The following is a 21,075-nucleotide window of genomic DNA, read 5'->3' on the forward strand; positions in this document are numbered from 1 at the left end:
TTTCTATCTGTAATGGAATATAGCTGTGAATAGCCGCATTGCGTTGCATTAAATACACCATTCTATTGATAATAATCAATATAAATCATTATGAAGTTAAAAAATTACAAGGCATCATCATGTGCTGATATGTGAGCCATTCTATCATGTGAATAGAAATGCATTACATTCTTTTTTTTACTGTTCAACATGTTGCATTAAGATATTTTCTTTTCCTCAAAGTTTAACAATTATCTATGCCATTATTAAATTTTTCATTTTGAATCGCAAGTAAACTGCAAAGCATGAATAAATATAAACTACTGCTAAATGAATACAGCTGATTTAACTCAACAAACTAAACCGGGAAAAAAAAATTACCTTGAAAAGAAAAACCTTCTGAATTATATTGATTTTTGTGTTATAGTAAACTGGGAAACAAACAAAGTGCAAAGTGTTGTTTCTCTGCTTACTTTGTCCGTTATCTTTATATTCTTAACACTCAAATAATAAGGGGCAATTAAGAGGTTAATTGCGCTTCGTACATCATACGAGGTAATGCAGTGGAAAAATACATTCACCTGCATTCCTTCTCGCATGCACCTGTTAACACCCTGGAGACAAAGCACCTGTTCCCTGTCTCTATTTATCTTCCTCCTCCCAAAACCAAAGGACTGTGAGCTGTAATCAGTGTCTGTGTGATAAACATCTACGGGGCCATAACGCCATGTCTCATTCCAGAAAGTCACAGAGGACATCGAATTGTAAAAGGCAGGGCAGGGCAAGAGACGCTTTGTAGTTTGGAAGTAGATGATGTTTTAATGACACATGCCGTCCTATGCCTAAAATACTTCTTCTGTTGGTTTTTTGAAATGTTAAATGGTTTAAGGACCAAAATACATAATTCCGATCTGCTATAAACTCCAAGAAAACCAGTGATCTGCTACAACTCTGTCTTCTCAAAATGAGTGTTATGGATCAAGACCGCTCGGTTAACCATCGCTTTTTAATTAAACTAAGTTTAGAGTATTTAATAAAATATTTATTTATTTCATCATATAATCTTCTATTTTATGTTGCCTTTTTTAATCCTATTATTGCTGTTTTTTTATATGTATTCCCTTATTGTGTTTGTTGTGTATCTTGTTTTAATGCCCTGTATCTCATTGTATCTTATCTAAAGCCCTTGCATTGCATTGACTTGTTCTTGAGAGGAGCTGTACACTTGCCTTTATCTCTGCACAAGCACAGTGCTATCGGATTAAACAAGCCTCTATAATGCATTTATGATCTGTGAACAATATATTATACATGCAAGACAGAACTGCAATCCACTGGAAGAACATGCACAGGCTTTCCTGATAACTCTTGGTGTTGATGGAAGGAAACAAACAACAGCGCAACTGCAGTCACTGGATGTCACAGCAATGATGTTGTTGGATTCTGAACAAGAGCGAGAGTAGGCCTACATCCAATTCCAATACAAATATGCAGATGTGTTTTCTTTTTTAACTGACAGCGGAAATCATCAGATCACACAAGAATAAATAGGAACAGTCTGCCAGAAATATGCATTTCATTACTCATATTACTTGAAATATGAGTGTGAAATGAGGTGCCAATCAAACGTCAAATGGCAGCGGAAAATGTGCATGTCTTGGCTTTGAGTTGTGCACAATGGGCTCAAGATGGTGCTATTCTCTCAGCTGTGGTCATTAGCACCCTCTGCTGGTTGGTTAGCAAATGACATGTGACGAGCCAATGTTTTTTTTTCAGCATCTGTGTCAAAAATTTTAAAAAGCTACTTTTGTAATTTTGCCTCTTTTAAATATACATCTGAGATAAGAGATTGAGAAATATTTTTTTATTTTAGTTGTCAACTTTAGTTTTAGTTCAACCATGCCTGTTACAGTAATACATAGTAAACTTTGTTAAATCACTGACTACAAGTGCACTTTGTCATATTTCTTGCCAATATCCAATGTGAAATCAATGACTCATCAGTTGCTCACATGTTTTCCTACTGGCTTTTGACATATGAAAGAATCACTCTGCTAACACCCTTCATTGACCCACCTTTGTCTTTTCCAAAACCGCTGTTATAGATACACTGTCGCTTGCGTATTGTTCTGTGTCCCTCTTTCACCGCTGGAATGACACAGGGAGAAAACAACACATACCAACAGTGTTAGTCAGGATAATAGTATGACGCCACAGTAAGATAGTCACAATACTTTTTTTTGTGCTGGATCAGGAGAGGCTGCCACCATTCAACTACTAAGATAAAGATTTTTTTTTTAAAGAGATGAATGTGTTAATGTCACAAAATAGACTATGTATCAACTACTGTAATTCATGACCATGTATTGTGGGTGTGACGGATATGAATGACTTGGAAAAAATAATTAGGCACTGCTTGTCTGCCACATGACAGACAGTGCTATAAATCTAAATGACACTGAATAATTTGCTGCCGTTTGAGAAGGTAACTGCTTAAAATAAATAAATATCTTCTTCCTCAGCAGTAGGTACAAGGTATTATATATTTTTTTTCTTGTCTATGCGATGTGATTGAGAAATTACTTCTTATTTGACTGTTTTGTTTTCGGTTATTAATTTGATGATATTTCTGTATTTTTTCATGTATGCCTTATTCGAGGGTATGTATGTAGGCATATGCTTGTTGATGTGTGTTCAATAAATCAATCAAATCTGTCCCAGCTCAATGGCACAGCCTAGTCCCCTAGAGTGGTACTGCAGCCTACAGGCTGAAATACAGCAAACATTTCGGCCTATTCATTATATAATATACGCATTGAACATTTCACAAATAACTTATTTTCTTCTTCTTATTTACTCACATGACAGAATACTAATATAACACAGCCGTCACACAGAAAACAACATAAGAGCAAGGGGGTAAGTTTTAGAGGACAACATCAAACAAAATAGGCTAAACCAAGAAAGTGTGTATTGTTATTTGTCTAGTGAAACGTGATTTTAATGTGGCATACTGCTTGGTTTCATTTCAAAGACTGCTAAAAAATTGTTTATAATTGCTAAATTTGGACGCATGGAAATTAAACTTTGCTAGAATAACAGTCACGCTTTCTCACCTTAATATCGATTCTGTAAACAAAAGCTCTCAGTCACAGAGCACGGCACGGGTCACGTGACTCCAGCGTAACTGTCGTGCGTCAAGGCGTAGCCTGGAACAGGTGGATTCAATCCGGAAGTGAGATGCTCGCCTTTCCCGAAGATGTCTCCCTCGGTGTAGTGCCAGATAAACACACACAAAAAATGAGCGATAAATGGATAGTGTTGCAGCCACGAGATGACATATCTCGCGTTTGAATATCTGACCGCTGGTGAAAGTTGTTATAGACTCTGAAGCCGAAGATGATGAATTTCAGCATTGGCAACGGAGACTCCTACACGGTATGACGCTTATTGTTTAATCGTCTGTTTACACTTTTACTTTTTGTCCTCGGAGCTGGCTTTAAAGTAGTTGTAGGTTAGATTCATATAGGCTACCAATATGTAGGGTAGGCCTATGCTATGTAGTTTAGTCTGTATGCTTTTAAGTCTAAATAATCATATTGTATCAACACTACGATGATGCCCCATCAGAGTCCTGTCATCTAGGCTAGTAGACACAAAGTAGCCTCTCAAAATGTCCGATACCTTGAATTGGAAATTCAGAAGTAAAATACTCATTTTAATAGGCTAAGTATATAGCTACAACCACGTTTTGCGTATAGCCTAGTTTATATGATGTTCTGTGTCTTTTGATGTCTTAAAACTCATATTATAGGCCTATGAAAACTATCAAGATGTAATATCAGATAATTATCATTGTCATTATCAAAGATAGGCTACATAACTTAAGTCGAAATCAGTCGTGAAATACTATTTTTAAAAAGTATAAGGCTACAGCCAAGTTTTACGTTTAGTTAGGCCTAGTAAGATTTTATTCAACATTACCGAATCCAAGTAATGTAATGTTTCTGTCTTTCTTCCTCAGGATAATCTGATTGGGACTTTACTGGCTATTTTTGGAAACTTGCTTGTCAGCATCTCCCTATGTATTCAGGTACAGACCCCAACAGCTCTCCTTAAACATATTCATATTGGTGTCTGCCAATGTCATCAGCACCCTGGTAAAAATAACGTATCAGTTTGGAATCAATGTAAAATGATGTCTGCTATATAGAACAGTTTTCTTTTCTGTGTATCGTGTCCTCTTGTCGTTGCTCAGTTTCACTTTGTCAAAATAACCTACTAACAGCCATTGTCATAATAAGCATTCAAAAAAGAAGTCATGTCCCATACTAACTAAGTTACAATGTCTCTACTGCAAAACGAATTTCCCTGAGGTGTTTGGATTGGGTTTGGACTTGTTATACATACTGTATGTTGGCTGTCTTTAAGCTAATTATCCTGCAGCAGACTTGATGTTTACCCAAGTCACCGTCTCTTACCGGCATGCCTCTCATTCGCAGAAATACAGCCATTTGACATTAGCGGGAACCAAGGACCCGCGTGCCTTCTACCGCACTAAAACCTGGTGGTGCGGTTTTGTACTGACATGTCTGGGGGAGGGAGCCAACTTTGTGTCTTATGCCTATGCCCCCCTCGCTATCGTAGCACCTCTGAATGCTGTGTCTGTCCTTTGTGAGTATTTGATATCGAAGTAATTATTCACATGATAAAAATGGCCATAAAAAAGTGGGTATTGGCAGTCTCACATTTATGCATAAAATAGATTCAAAGCAGAATTTGCATTGACATCTTTTTCTTTTTGTCTTTTCCAGCTAGCTCAATTTTGGGCCTTATTTTTCTGCGTGAGAAGTCTAAGCCCAAGGACTTTGCAAGTAAGTTCAGCATACTAAAGTCTCACATGCAAACGACACAGATCTGCACATGCAAATTTTAAACTGTCCTCATACATACTACCTGCTCAGCTAATGACTGAAATTAAACAATGGAAAAGTGTGTATATGTGCAGGCTCTATGTATATATATTTTGTAAATAAAAAAATTGAGTACTCTGTTGACTTTAACTCTGTTGTGTATCTACTATCATCATGTCAAACAAACTGTTTCCTACTCTGCTGAAATACATGTGTGATGTTTTGTTTTTTACTGTGTTATTTCAGAGCGTTATGGGCTGTCTTTCCTGGGCTGCTTCCTCACCATTGGGGGGACATACCTCTTGGTAACATTTGGACCAAACTCTCATGAAAAACTCAAAGCAGAAAACATTGTGAGGCACCTTGTGGGATGGCCTGTTCTCTTGTATCTGGTAAGATATTTTCATTTACTAAAGCAGATTTACCCAAAGCACAAAGTCTCAATACTCGGTTGACTCAATTCCTTCCCTTCTTTAAAATCTACTGTGGCACTAAACAGACATAGAACCGGTTATGCAGCTGTTGCAGCTATATACGTATGAACGCATGACATAGCATATTTAATATAGACATATTGTATGTCTTGAACAAAAATATCCTAGTCTTCCTAGACGGTTACAGTATTGTTAGAACTGTTTGTTTAACCTGTGGGCCTACAAAAGGCCATTTCTACACACCTATTGCACCCATCATTTAAGATACGTCAGTGTTACACCTTTTATAGGCAGCCCTGTGGTACAGGTTTGGTGACTCTCATGTTCTATTTTTTGCTGTGTCTGTCAGAGGTGTTAAATCAAGTCAGTGCTCAGTTTAGTGGCGGTACTGCTGATAAGAAATATTTTGCCATGACATTCAGTCAGTGTTGGTTTAGGTCTATCTGTCCCTGCTGTTCCTCTTTACCGTTTTTCCTTTTGTTTGCCAAGAGTGTTCTTTTCAATTATAAAAGGATCCTGCACAGGTGAGTCATAAATGGGTGGATTACCAATGTCGCCATGTTTCCAACACTAAACATCACTCCTTGTTGTCGTTCACAAACACTGCATCTTTATTTGATGTAGCGAGGGATAAAAGTCTCTATTAAAAAAGAAGTCAATAAATCAGCAAAGAGGAACACTCAGTGCGTTTCCATGGCACAACTAGATTGGATTAAGACATATATCGAACTAGACACTCTAACGGACCGTGTCACTTGTCTGAGTATACATGGCCTTTAAGAAATCGGATAAATGTCCAATGCATGGCTGTCTCCACTATGCTAGGTGGCGCTGTAGCCCTTTCAACTAGGGTTGCTGAAATTTCCCAAAATGGCCCCTTTTCAAATCCCGGGATTTCAGAGCTCCTCACGGGATTTCCCGGGATTTCCCGTTGAAACCATTATTGCCCTTTAATACTACTTTAATGGGACTAAATCAATGCAAATAGATAAATAAATGCAGCAGAACAAGGCTATATTACATCACGTTTTATTTCTACTTAAATAACATGAAGAAAAGCCATTCAAATTAGGCAAAATATTTTCCAGAAGATGCCTATTGAAAACGGTGTTTTTATGAAGAAAATACGAAAAAAAATTCACAGAGGTTCAATATCAAAACATGGCCAAAAAACGGTGTTTGGCGAACAAATGTATTTCAAACAATCTATTTTTATTTCTATGAACGAAATCAGTTTAAATTGAATATTTTCCAAAGGATAGGCAAATAACAAAAAATGCACTACCGATTGCTCTTAAAGGCCTACTTCACCGGTTTGAATATGAAGGTGTATTGAATTCTGAGATCCTATGTAGTATAAATGTGCGAAAAAAATTGAAATCGGTTCATCCTAGCCTGAGAAAAGGCCTTCTCGTGACATCTGTGATGTCACGAGAAGGCCTTCTCGTGACATCACAGAAAGAGAAATATAGGGTTAAAAAAAAAAACTTACTTTGTAAATATTACTGTGATGTCTTTTACTGTGACATCACAGTAATATTTACAAGTACGTTTTTTTTAACCCTATATTTCTCTTTCTGTGATGTCACGAGAAGGAGAAATATAGGGTTAAAAAAAACACTCTTTCTGCCTTTTCTCAGGCTAGGATGAACCGATTTTAATTTTTTTTGCACATTTATACTACATAGGATCTCAGAATTCAATTCACCTTCATATTCAAACCGGTGAAGTAGGCCTTTAACGTGTGAAATAAGACATGACAGAACTAACAGCCTATTCAAACTGACACGCTAAGCAAGATTACTTTCCAGCTTTCCTTTCTTTTATTTTCATGAAGTGTGACTTCAAGAGACACTGCTCAGCCTGTTTCTGAGCTTTGTCCCGAACTGACCGCACACCGAGAACGCTCTTTCTTCCACGGACGTCGGCTGTATGGTGGAAAGTGCAGAGTAGAGCTGCTGCAGGTGTTTGGGTCGCTCTTTGGTTGCCTCGAAGAGCGCAAACTCGTTTGAAATTATTTTGTGGAGGTCATTCCCATACCTCTGGTCTGGCTCGGGACATTGCATGCAGTCATTAGCCTCGTTCGACTTGGAGCCGTCTTGCTCAGACCTGCGCAACTATGAAGCCCGTCTTGCTGAGCGCACAACAAAAATGCTGTGCGCTCAGCAAGCCGAGCGTCATAATTGCGCAGGTCTGAGCAAGACGGCGACATCTCTAACGAGGCTAATGACTGCCTGCTGTAGATGTGCAGTAAGGCTCTGGGTCATCGTCTGCTCGCTTGGCTCTGGCTGATACGCATATTCTTGGGTATCATCAGACTCTTCCTCGGACACAGCACTTTCAGTATTGTAGAGGCGCTGGTATTTCGTATGCCTGCCTGTCTAAATAATATTTAAAAATATATCCCCCCTCAAAAAAAACTAAAAAAAAAAAAAAAAAACGGGAGGACGGGTCCCGCGGCCAATTTCCGGTACTCCCGGACTGACTCATTTCACGGGAATCCCGAAATCCCGGGACCCGTCCAGCAACCCTACTTTCAACCATGCTTTCAACAAGTGGTTATAGAGCCACGTCCGGTTCTCTTCCGTCAATAACCCATGGTGTAGCCTATCACGCGCAGGCACACAAGCACAGAACGAGAACTACGATATGCGATGTCCGATCCCTGTATACATGCAGAGAGAAAGCCGACTATGAACGAGTTATCTAGGTGTTCTTATCCGACTCCTCTTGTCCGTTATTGTGCCGATTTGTGTGCGAAGTAGATCGGATAAAGGTGTTTACATGCAGTTTAAAAGTCTTGTTGAGGTCTTATTCGTTTAGTTACCCGATTATGAGTCTGCATGTAAACGCACTGAGTGATTACAAGCAGACCTTTGTCATTGCTGATTGAGAGACACTTGGTGGTGTATTTACTTTATAAAACTACAAGCATCTGTCCAAATGAACCATCAGTCTTGGCAATACACAAACTATTTACCGCAGTGCCGCTGTATCTGTTGTTGTTTTTGATTATTTGTCTTCCTCTTCAGCAAAAATGTTTTGTTTTGTCTGGTAACATTAATTGTGTGCTGTTATTGACTATTATGGAGGACGGCAGCGCTTCCTCTGCTGTTTATTTTGTATATTAAGTTAATGTTTATCGTCGCTTTCACCCTTATTGGCAGCTCCTGGAGATCATCATGTTCTGCCTGCTCTTATACTTCTACAAGCAGCGGCGCGCTAACTACCTCGTTATCATTCTGCTGCTGGTCGCTCTGCTGGGTGAGTCGATGTCACGCCACCCATACGGTCCAGCTGTTACCATACTTAATTACCGTGCGATCACATTACATCACCATGTTTTAAATGTTTTTTCTCTTGTGTATTTTTTTAAAACTGTGCACAGGCTCTGTCACAGTCATCACAGTGAAAGCGGTGTCAGGCATGTTGGTCCTTACCATTGAAGGCAACATGCAGCTCGACTATCCCATCTTCAGTGTCATGTTTGTTTGCATGGTGGCTTCAGCTGTCTTCCAGGCCAAGTGAGTGACCGGAGCATCAAAGACAAAAGATGATGATTTACTGAAAAAACTCGGCCGAGTGTGGTTAGCATGCAGGCTGGCTTGCTATTCAAGTTTTTTTATTCTTTACTCTATGGGTGTACACAATTAAAGTCAATTTTTAACTATTTTGTGTGTTTTTATTTGTCTTCCTAGATTTCTCTCCCAAGCCTGTAAGCTTCATGACACAAATTCGATTGCCTTCGTCAACTACGTCCTCTCCACCACCTTTGCCGTGGTAGCAGGTGAGCTGTGGGATTTTTTGCTGCTGCATATTTATTTTCTTTCTGTTTTGACTGGTAGTTTTCAATCAGACTTGGATGGACTGGTGTATTCAAATCACTGCCTGTTCAAATCTTTTAAAAAGACAGACTTTGCTCCTGCTATACACGGCATCAAAGTCATCTGAGATTCCTTCATTCTTTTTTCTTTTTAGGAGCCGTGTTTTACCTGGAGTTCCTGAATGACGATGTCCTTCACATTTGCGTGTCCTTGTTGGGGTGAGTAATCAACCACCATGAGATAGTGTCTTATCACAGGCATTATGACAGGTCCCAATAGAAAAAGCACACATGTTAATGATAAGGACTAATGGCTTGAACTCCATTTATTTGAGTCCTGGTACTGTGCATGCTGTCTCCCCATCACACTGTTATGACTCACGGGACACTTAAAATGGAGAAAAAAAAATGTAAATCTCTTGGGCTATGAAAAAGCCCTATTACATTATGTGTGATGCTATAGCCAAACACTAATAAGCATAGAAAAAAAGCAGATATTTGATGGGAATATGTGAGATGTTTTACATGGAAATATTTTAAAAAGCACTTTTTGAGTATTGATTATTTTGTTCTTTGTACAGATCTGCAATCTGTTTCCTGGGGGTTTTTCTCATCACCAAAAACAGGAAAAAGACCAAGTCCTTTGAGCCCTATGTCACCATGGATATGACTAATGGTTAGTATAAACTTTGTCTTGTATCAGTCGAGATTGAAAGCTACATGAGGCAATTTCTTTTCCGTTCTTATGCAAAACAACCAAATAATGTAAGACGGACAAACTTAAACAATTCAGCTTCTCCGTACCTATGTCAGGTGACCCTAATACATCGTTAAAGCTAGTAACAATGTGACATTGTTAAAGGGAACCCATATTTAGTTGTCATTTGAGCTGGCAGTTATCCTAACCTGTCCTTTCCATCACAGGTGTCCCAACTATTCACGACAAGGGCCTGGTCGTTCAGCCGGACTACAACGGTTCTTTCTCCTATGGAGCTCTGGTTAACAACGATGGAGTGGCTCCGGCCAATCTACCAACAGACCTGGAAAACCCACCAGTGAGATCCAGATCCCCTGATGAATCTCAGGGCAAGCCTGATCTAAAGACAGATTAAAACCCAAGTATTACTCTTTTTTTCTTTTGTTTAACCCCCTTTACTTATTGTATTCAATTGGAAACAACATTCCAGGACCTCGAACGGGCCAAAAAGGGTATGTTCAGTTTTTTTATTTTTAACTTATACTCAAGACCAGCCTCCAGTCCAGTACGTAGTGGGTGTCCACTGGGTGTTCTCAGAGATGTTCTCTCACTCTGCCTTACACTCCTCTCCACACACTCTCCTATCTCAAATCTCGAAAGACCAAAACATGACCATGAGATTTTTCTTTTTTTCTCTCGAGATGTCAGCTGTATTCATTCCAATAAAAAAAAAACGGAATCAAAATGGAAGCTGCCAGATGTTTGTGGTGGATTCACAAACATGTACAGCCTCAGCAATATGACCGCAGAGACGGTGTTGTGCCTTGAAGCCCACTGCCTGTCCTCTGTGGTAGCTTTGACATGTACGGACTCACTTCCAGGACTGTTAAGCAATTTTTGATTCTGATGATGAATCTGTTCTTCCAAAACCAGGTCTATTCCAACAATCTTCTATAATGTGTCTGCAGACTGTTTCAGAAGACTTGCCAATGAACATTTTACCTTTCAGTAGTGTGTGTCTTGCTATGAGCAGGTTTCACTCCACAACTTTCTGCCTCTGGTTCCTGGAGTTTCACTGTATTACGGCTTTCTCTAATTGTGACCAAACACTGGGTGAGATTGTTCTAATTTATTGTATCGTATTTATACATTTTCAAGTTTGCTTTTAGTATGCCTTAAATGTAGCCGGACTTTGGATAGATTAGTGTGAGGGCGGTCCATAATCCAGGCGGGTGAGTGAAGTAAAACTGTAGCAGTTCAGTTATAAAAAAGGGAAGTGTAATTTATCTATTGTCATACAAATCGGAAAGCTGGATGACTCAAATAGAAGGGAAGTGAATCACGCATGCAGTTTGAAATTGCCGATAAACTGCATAACTCAACAAATGTGCACTTAAAGTACGGGAATCCAAATTTTGTTTTTAACTCAAATTAATGGTTGCCCCTTTCACCTGATGCCTTGACTTTTCTGAAGGTAAACCCATCAAGAAATATGCAGTCAACGTTGCCTGATTAAAATGTTTTCTGTAGTGCAATGTTTTTTAAATGTAACCTTCCCATCCATTTTTTTTGTCTTAGGCTAAGCTATAAGATAACGCAGCAGTAAGAAAAAATGTCTATCAGGCTTTCTTTGATGAACTCAATGCAATGAACGAATGAATGGCTGCATAAATTGGAAACCCCCACCTCTGCATACGTGGCAATGCTTTCCTACAGTGTTAATAAAGCACAGAGCCTTACCACAGTGTTCGGTCATTTTCTGTTGTATCGCTTGTGGTTTTGTTGCGTGTGCACAAGAGCAACATTAGCACCGCTGTGTCAACAAAATGCAAGCGCCTCTGTGTTCTTATGAAACTAGATCAGCTTTTAAAATGGTTGACAGATGTTGTAAAATTCTTAACTTTTTCCATTCTAAATGATATGCAATCTTGTGTCATAATGTTGTAATGTAACCTAGTTGTGTGTATTTTGAGTCAGGTGTTGTGCTTTTGGTTAGTCACAATTGGCAGAAACAAAAATGAGACACACAAGATTATATGTTCATACAGTATGTCTTTCAGTCATAATTATCTATTTTTGCACAAGGTTTACAACAAGTCCGGTGAGATTTGGTGGTCGATCCCTGTTTTCTCCATGTTAATCTGTTTCAATAATTGTGACGTCACTCACCAGACAGGGCCTGGCTTCTGTCGTAACTGCTTATTTGCTTTGGTGAAAAGTGCAAACAATAAAAGTCCTGACGCACTGCAGCATCAGAGTACGGTTATTAACTATGTCATGGGATATTGGACCATACCTCCAGCAGGGAAAACCTCCAGCTCTTTCAGATATCCAAGGTGAAAAAATTGTGGAAAAAATCATTTACATTTTGTTAAATTTTGATGTAGACTTGTAGTAAGTATTTCCATTGTGTGCCACTTTATTCTTCTACTCAACTACATTTTAGAGGAAAATATTTAACTTTTTTTTCTCTTTTCCTTGCCCAATTATCATTTTATATTTATGTTATGTGAGTGTGCTGCAACAGGTGGATCCTGAGAACTGAATCGTTGTCTAATCGATCAGTAGAAATGTGACATACCACCACATATAATCTTTGCACAGTGTGGGAGAGACAGAGACAGAACTTTTATTGGCAGTGGCACACAGATTTGGCTCACCGGGACGTCCTTCTCATATTAAAGCGGTTTTTAGTACATCAGGGCCCTGACAGGTGCCACTTCGCTGCTTAGTCGCGGAGCATCCTGCCCTTTGCTACAGTGCAGACTCATTGGTCGATACAAGCATCCGCCGGCATGTCATCGTTCTCCCCGTCTGTAGGCTATCAAATAATGTCCAATAGTCCAGTAAGAAGAACAACAAACAGCAAGGAATTTGACAGCTGCCTCCAAAATATCATGACAGCTTCATTCTGTTTAAATATCCACAACGTCACCTGTGAGGTGAGTAGGCTAACACAAAAAAATAAATCGTATTAGAAAGAAAAATTAAAGCAGTAGGCTATGGCCTATCTTATTCCGCGTGCGTGCCACTGTGACGTAGGTCTATTGCTAATGTAAGTGGTCTGCTTTAATACGGCTTAAAAACAATATTTATCTAAGGAAAACAACGGGTTTTTTTCTTCATCCATGGGAAAATATTTATTCTGTGGTGGAAACGCGGCTTTTTATGATAAACACAGATCAATTTAGCACGCCATGAGCCCCTAAACGTAATTTCCAAGAGTTTCCTTTCCGTGTGAGCAATGCAAATTGTGATGTGCACGAGCGACAAGCCTACGGTCGTTTGTAGAATTGGTCGTTGTTCCCGGTCGTTTGTAGGCTATTGGTCGTTGTTCACGTGTTCCATTGCACCTCACTCAACAGAATAGCCTGCCGAATTTGCTCTAAATATTTGACGTCAGGTTGATTTTTCATAAGGTTTGGTGATGGAAATATGAATAGTACGGGTTATTTGGTTAATGTGCCACTAGGTGGCACTCTATCCCCAGTTCAATGATGTGGCCTACCATGTTTCACAGCATCGCATTTAAAAAAAAATGTTTTCCCATGGGTTGCTTCTTTTTGCAACTTGCAGACATGTACAACTATCAGTACAACAATCAGAAGGAAGAAAATAAACCGGCAATTTTGTTGTTTTTTAATTTTACTCATTTTGGAAGCTTTAAAAAAAAAACAGCACCTGCCACCTGCCTTCAAAATATGGATGTTCACCGGTGTCCTTGGCCTTCTTTCACAGGGAACTAAATATCTGAATTGATTGTTGGACAAAGAAAGCAACTTGAAATTGTTGTGATGACACATGACACTGTTTTAATCAATAACTTGAGAAAATGATCATCGGGTGCACAATTGTAGGCAACAGCTCTTCTTCTAAAACAGTCAATCGCACATATTTCTCATTTTAAAACTTATTGTACATTTTCTGTTAATATTCGTTAACATTCCTTCAATTGTGATCTTTTTGTGTTTATTATGTGCAACATCAAACCATGGCAAATTCATTGTATGTTTGAATACAATATTCTAAACCTGAGATGCATCCTATTGCTAAATGCAATTAATTGTTACTTGCTTTGCTTAAAAAGGAATATTTGTATGGTCTGTAGATCGTTACTTATATATTTTAAAGTGATTGTACGCTATAGTGTTACTTGAACCAGTATAATTATAGGGAGTGCAACAGGGGAACAGCTTGTATACATTATAGAAATCCTAGTCACCAGCTAATACCCCAGATATAAGGAATCATGAAAAAGTCCAAATGCTTTTAATCAGGAATCTTGAAACTCTTTCATTTGCCTCATCTTTGCTCCTGTTCATCTCTTTCTCTCTCTTGTCGTGATCTTGTCTGTCCTTCTTTCATCTTCCTCCTTTTTCTCTCTTTTCTCTAGCCCCACAGCCTGTGTAGTGTCATCCCTAACATTTTAAAGCAAACCCCTTTAATCTTCAAACAGCCGTGTGTCTCACTAGCATCATCTGAGCATCCAGCCAGTCTATTCACCTTATCTTCCCTCTGCTCAGTTCCCTAGACTCTGTGGTGAGCAGCTACCAACCTGTCTGCCTGCCTGTCTGTCTGCTGCCCTCCTGAAAGGCTTTAGCTTGCTGCGCGAGAGCTCCAATTGCTCCGAGGCCTACAGCAGCACCCCGATGAAGATGAAGAGGAGGAGAAGGAAATGGTGTTTGGGGAGACCAATCAAGAAGAGATGATGGAGCTGAGCGACCTCCCTACCGTGCTGTTTGCATGCAGCGTCCACAAAGCGGTGTTTGACAAAAACGTACACAGGGTGAGGTAGTGTAAAACTGGCTTTCTGGGTCAAGTTTTGTGTGTGTGTGTGTGTGTGTGTGTGTGTGTGTGTTTGCTGTCTGTCTGGCAAGTAAGTCTGTTTACACTTGAGTCATCCTGCTGGATGCAGAGCCCAGCGAACACGCACATGATGTCATGTCATCCTACAGCTTTTTTCTCCTGTCTGCCGAAGTCCAGTCACGGTCTGAAGCTGCACTGCTGATTGCTCATCCTACAAGCACACACACACACAAACACACATGCGCCCGCACAATGCTGTTATTTATTTTCCAGGGAACATGAATGTAGGGGCAACAGATTACACTATGCCTCTCACAGAATTGTGAGCAATACTCAGTCTTTCATTCACCAACTCATTCTAGCATTACCTCATGCAGTGGGCTATTCATGCCTGTTCACACACACACACACACACACACACACACACACACACACACACACACACACACTATAGTACATTTTCTTTTAAGGCCTCTCTTGGATGTGTGATGTGTAGAGCATCTCTGTTGCTGCTCCTGAGAGCACATACTCTGATCAATGGTTCATGTTCTTGCTGGAGGAGGATATACTGTACAATGAAAATACTTTACATTTTCTACCACTCTAATCCAATTATGTTGTCCTACCCATACCTCTCTGCTTCCAGCTGGCATGCTTCACATATCTCTCTCTCTCTCTCTCTCTCTCTCTCTCTCTCTCTCTCTCTCTCTCTCTCTCTCTCTCTCTCTCTCTCTCTCTCTCTCTCTCTCTCTCTCTCTCTCTCTCTCTCTCTCTCTCTGTGTGTGTTTTTTAAGTCTTTCATTCTCTATTATGCAAGTCTATCCATCCATCTCTCTCACTAATGAATCTGTGTCTAAAGGCTACCCCATCCTCTTCCTCTATCTGATCATTCTCCTATTTACCTTCTTCTCCTCCCTCCATTATTTAAATACCCCGGCCCCCCCTGTTAAGCGTTCTTTATTTTTCCTCTTTTGTGTATATTAATGCAGAGCAGAGGGGCTAAATCTGGCGCATACACATAAATCGCCTTAAATGAATCGCTCCTGCTTTGTATAGTCGCTGTTTGTACACCCATTGGAGTCTCTGCCCCCCTCCTTTCCCTTTCCTTTCCTTTCGTTTTGCCTCCTCACTTCATTACAATTCACACTCCGTGCTTTTAAGTGGAAATGCCACCCACACACCCTTCAGTCAGAGCATGTCAATAGATTGTTCCCCGTACGGCTGAATTAAATGAGCCTCCCTAAAAATAGAACTTTTGACATTTATTTAAACTTTCAAAAGACGAGGACAGGAAAGGACCGGGGTATGAAATTGAATAGAAAAACAGGTTGTTGTTTGTGATATTTTCAAAGCACGAACAAACGGGGACTTTATGAGGTTGTTTTTGGCTTGTAGCAGTGCTGTTTGATTCTGAAAAACATGCACGCACGCATTCACTCACTCACACTGTATTACACAGTCTGTAATTCATTCTAAAATTGCAAAATCCCAGCGACTGCTTAAAACTTGACTCTCTCCAAACTCTGTGTCAACAACCTCATTGAACGATATAGGGACAAGGCAACCTGCATGTGTGTGTCTATAAGGGCTCTTGACTCCCTCCCATGACGGACATTAACTTCTGTTCCTGTTCTGAAAGACCTGCATGAAGGAGGATTGGCTGCTCCTGTAATCACACTGTGCTCTTTTAGAGAGAGAGAAGGACATGTTCCCCCATATCTCTAAGAAGCTCTTAGCAAGCTGTAAAAGCATTTCCCTTTCTTCTGCATTAGTGAAAAGAAAGTACTACCTAGTGGCTCACTTTTTCTTTTTTATCTGCAGCATTTTGTTCCCTCGGCCAGCTGCTTTTAGGAGCTGCTTTTCTTTAGGAAGTTCAGCTGGGGGTTTTCACCAGATTAGCCCAGCACTCCACCAAAGTGATTTGGGTTTATTAATTCTCATGATTAAAACAGGCAGAGATATGCCGCTTTACTAAATTATTTGAATCATCTTTAATAGAGCCCAAATCATCGTTCTCTCAATTAAGATTTCAAATGGGTATTTTCTTATTTTTATCATTATTACAGAGAAATTGAATACGACACCTAGTTAAATAGGTAAAGGTTAGTGACTGGCTGTTTCTTTAGCATCGTGAAGAAGACTATTTGGCCGAATTAGTTTTTTGTTATCTCCTTATCCACCATTGACCATTCACCAAACTTCAAAATCAAAGCGATACTTGATAAAGAAATGAAGAGCAAGTATTTCCTGTTGCATGAAAACTACCTTTTTAATATCTACAAGAACAAAAAACGGTTGGTATACTTCTGAAAATATCTGTGCTTTGCATATAATTCAATATCTCCTTTTTCAACTCCTATTTTTCTCATATTTATTAATAATAGATTTAGAACACTGACTCCCTCTTGATGAAGTCTGAAATATTTTGTATTTTAATTATTACAATTTTGACATTCATCAAATCAAACCAAAAAAAAATTAAAAATAACCTTAACCAATCAGTTCCCTGTGGCCTGAGGCATGTTCAACCACAGTACATTCAGCATATGAATATGCTCAACGGCATTGCATAGAGTGAGCGCAGCTGCAGCCACTGTGGCTCCTAATTTTGACATGATTCATTATCTACAGCCCCCGCGGACAACAAGTGTGTGAAAGGATGGAGGGAGTCAGAGACGGAGGTGTGAGCGGTAGAAAGAAAGGAGGCAAAGTGGTTGTCAAGACTAAGGTCAGAGAAGCCATTATAAGTCGACCCTCACAGTGCCCAGTGTATATCAGGCCTAATCAGCACAGAGCAAAGCTTTCATCGCTGCTCCTGCTGCTGTCAGACAGCGCTCTCAATCCATAACAAGTGCAATCAAGCAAGGGCCGGAGGCAAGCTTGAAACAACAGCAAGAACAATGTTTTCATCTTACAGGCAATAGAAAACCAAACTGAATGTCTTTAGGTTGCTGCCCTTTACTGTCATATGGGATAAGCAAATTATGTCACAACTTAGATTGCCACTCAATCAATACTTTTATAAAAACAAATGAGTTAATGATTAAGTGTAATGTGAAGGTGCTTGCTCATTGTGACAAACCATCATATAATTACTTGTTGACCCTGCACTTCCTCCAAGCTATTTTAGGCATTAAGCTCATTGTTTTGGTTTTAGCTTCCAGCCAAGCCTTTCAATGAGAAACAACTCTTATTTTCATCCTCAACATGTATGCTGAGGGCGGAAGTGAATGCACTTTTGTACAAGAAACACATGCTCTGGACCAAAAAAAAAACGATTTAAATTCCTAACCTTATTTGATAACAACAACTTTTTGTTCCTCTGTAACTGTAGATAATCCACACTATACTCTCTTGTCAACATATTTCACATGGGGCTAGTTCTTTTGTGGAAAATAGTACCAAGTTAAACAGTCCACTAAGTTCTCTATACATGATCTATCATTATAATTTTGTCTTTTTCTTGTTGTTTTTTTATGTTTCAAAGTTTGAAGCATAATAGATTGAATACACCTCGATTGTACCAGTAAGCAAAAAAAAGTATATTTAAGAACATTGAACCAAAACTATTGTGTTAGCCAAGAGAGAACTTTATCCAGCATCTTTTCTGCAGAAGCCCTTCAAACATTTTCCATCTGTTCCTGTTAGAAGTGCATTAGCAGTGGAGCAGCCATAGAGGGCTGTAAGTATGTGAAAAGTTGAACTCCTTTGGTTGACACTGCTGTCCCACTCCAGTCGAATGTGTTTGATAGCGTGACTCATATCTATATATATATATATATATATATAGGGTGACAAAGCAAGACAACCTCAGCTCAGAGTGGAGCAATTCAACACATCAGGGACTCAAGATAGCGTGATAGAGGATGTGAGATGTAGTGTGTGTGTATGTGTGTGTTTTATGTGCACACACACAATGCAATACATGCACATACAGTGTGCATGCAAGTGTGTGTTGGTGATATGTTTGCATGTGTCAGACTACAGTCTATTTTTGGGTGTCCCCGGGGTGAACGTGAGTTAGCGGGTGCTTGGCGGGCTGAAGGTCAGACATGATGCAGTGCAGAGTCAGTGAGCGCCGCTGGCCCTTATATACTCACGCTGCGTCCTGGATTTTATTCTGGCACATTGACCAGGCTCTTCTCAACAACCTGGTGTTTTGCGTTTATTTATCAAACGGAAGGAAACAACACAAATTCAATTCAAAGCACATTTGAAAAGATGACAGTGTTGTTGCTTGTTGGTTTTTTGCAATGACAGTTTCCCATTTTCTTATTTTGAAACAACATTACTCCTTGCATTTTGACGGGTTTGCCAAGTTGATGTCAGCTACTCTTGTTTTCCAGTCAAATCTGAACATTTACCTAGACTGCAAATAAAACCGGGAAATGTAATAGGGGAGAACGGGGTAATCTGAGCCACTTTTTACATTTGCTCCCCTCTAAGCGAGCTAAAATGATTTATCACTCAAATTTACACATTTCCCATTAATTCAGGATGTTTCCTAGAAATGGGCATTAGCAGATTCTTTTCAAGACAAAGGGCAGTGAAAATATGATTGTTTTAAAAAAAGTTGTCATGTGGCTCACTTTACCCCAGCTGTGGGGTAAACTGATCACTTACTGTTTCCACTCTGAAACTACCATAACAACACATATTGTAACAGTAAGAATCCTGAAAGCTAGCCACACATTCCAGAACTAATGTCGAACTAGTAAAAGAATGATGGGGTTTGGTCAATTAAGCAAAGCAAATTTTCTAAACACTTGAAAGTAACTCTGAACAAAATACAAAATCAAATACAACATATTATAATTCAAAAGGTTTTAATAAGATTCAAATGAAAGATAGAACCAGTTAGATTAGAACACAGTCTGGGGGTCAGAACACAGGACCCTTAGAGCCAGCTAATGTCTGGGGGTCAAAGCATAGGAAAATCAGAACCAGCGAGAACAGCCTGGGACTCAGAACACAGGAGAAGACCCAACTGGATTATAACATCAGCCTGTCATACTCTACAACTAGGCCTACTCTACATTCCAGCCCTGAAGGTTACAGGGAAAGATGAGAAGGTGCTCTTTCCGTGTGGTTGCCCCAGGTCATCTTCCTGGTGTATTTCCTTGGCATGATGGCTTTTCTACAATGTGTATGACATTAAAATAAAACATATGTCATGTAATATTACATTAAAATATGTTTAAGACTAAACTTAACTTGTGCCTCATGGTGGGGGAAAGTGAGACAGTGGCTCACTTTCCCCCACAGCATTTGGCTCACTTTCCCCCACCACCACAATTTGAGAAAAAACTACCTCTCTTAGCATTTCAGGCTAATCTTCAGTTATCAGCATCACATGGTTTCATATGTTGGTAGTTCATCAACACGTATGATATAAGTTTTTCTACGTGAATACATTTACTTTGGCACAACAGTTGATTAAGTTGACAGCAAGAAAATTTACTTTTACATGCAAAATACCTATTTTGGTGAAAAAAACATGCTTACCACAGCACCATGAGGTCCTCCATGGGGAAATGAGAGGGGCTTGGACACATATATCTCACATGACCACAAATGTTTTCCGTTGCCTAGATACAGGGGGTGGCTCACATTACCCGATGCCTCAGATTCCCCCGTTCTCCCCTACTGTGAAAACATATCTGTATTATCTTTACTATCCAAGTTAACTGTAGTAATTATTGATCATTTTCTGCAGAGGTTCAACATATCTATTAATAAAGGTCATTGTGCCTGTGAAGAAACACTGAATTTAAACTGCAAGTGGATATTGTAAGATTAATGTTAACGACCATGCACACCAATGGTGAATTCACAGGTCATTTGAATTATTTTGGATGATAAGCTTACATTCTTAGGACCAGTACGGGTTTGATTGACACCTTTCTCACTCTGCTGTTTAACCTGTTAGAAACTAAGGGACACATTACATCTTAATAATCGCATGTGCTTGAAAGCCAGCCTGCAAAAGTACCGGTTTGTGCCAGTCAGATCTGCTTTCCATTTTAATTCAATATGCAAATCAGTCTGGCAACAGGCCATTTTTTTTGCCATCTTGAATTGACAGCATTGTGCAGTATATAACCCAAATGCCATGTACAATCAACAACACTGCAATGCAGGCCAAAAACACATAATATCATATTTTGGACCAAAAGTAAACAGTACTGTGTTGTATTTTCCTTAACTTTGCAGCTGTGAAAAAATTAGTTTACAAAAGCTTCTTCACTACTACCCATGATTGATTATCATTTTCCAGCCACCTTGTCACTGACTCACCTAACTCATTTAAGACATGTCAGAAATAAATCAACTTTTTATTGTTTTCACACTTTCTTAGTTGCTATTGTGTATATTCTACAAGGCATGTATGATAACCCAGGTTAATATTAGACATGTCACTTT

The 21,075-nt window shown here is 39.4% G+C and overlaps 1 protein-coding gene across 1 annotated transcript; it reads left to right on the forward strand.

Moving 5' to 3' along the window:
- Window positions 1-3,239: 3,239 nt before the first annotated feature.
- nipal3 (NIPA like domain containing 3) lies at window positions 3,240-12,082 on the forward strand. Its single transcript, XM_080041819.1, has 11 exons — window positions 3,240-3,417; window positions 4,004-4,072; window positions 4,482-4,653; window positions 4,794-4,853; window positions 5,139-5,284; window positions 8,494-8,590; window positions 8,715-8,850; window positions 9,025-9,113; window positions 9,305-9,368; window positions 9,731-9,825; window positions 10,074-12,082. Exons 1-11 carry the CDS (start codon window positions 3,379-3,381, stop codon window positions 10,259-10,261), a joined length of 1,155 nt encoding a protein of 384 aa, XP_079897945.1. The 5' UTR covers window positions 3,240-3,378; the 3' UTR covers window positions 10,262-12,082.
- The last annotated feature ends 8,993 nt before the right edge of the window (window positions 12,083-21,075 follow it).

Source organism: Ammodytes marinus (assembly GCF_949987685.1).
Source record: "Ammodytes marinus genome assembly, chromosome: 15".
NCBI classification, from domain to species: Eukaryota; Metazoa; Chordata; class Actinopteri; order Uranoscopiformes; family Ammodytidae; genus Ammodytes; species Ammodytes marinus.

What these genes read in the sequence shown, in the direction of transcription:
- nipal3 (XM_080041819.1), top strand. Translation starts at nt 3,379, where the DNA reads ATGATGAATTTCAGCATTGGCAACGGAGACTCCTACACG. An exon ending in TAAGCCCAAGGACTTTGCAA is followed by an intron (nt 4,854 to 5,138) that starts GTAAGTTCAGCA and finishes GTGTTATTTCAG; the next exon opens with AGCGTTATGGGCTGTCTTTC. An exon ending in TCAGCTGTCTTCCAGGCCAA is followed by an intron (nt 8,851 to 9,024) that starts GTGAGTGACCGG and finishes TTGTCTTCCTAG; the next exon opens with ATTTCTCTCCCAAGCCTGTA.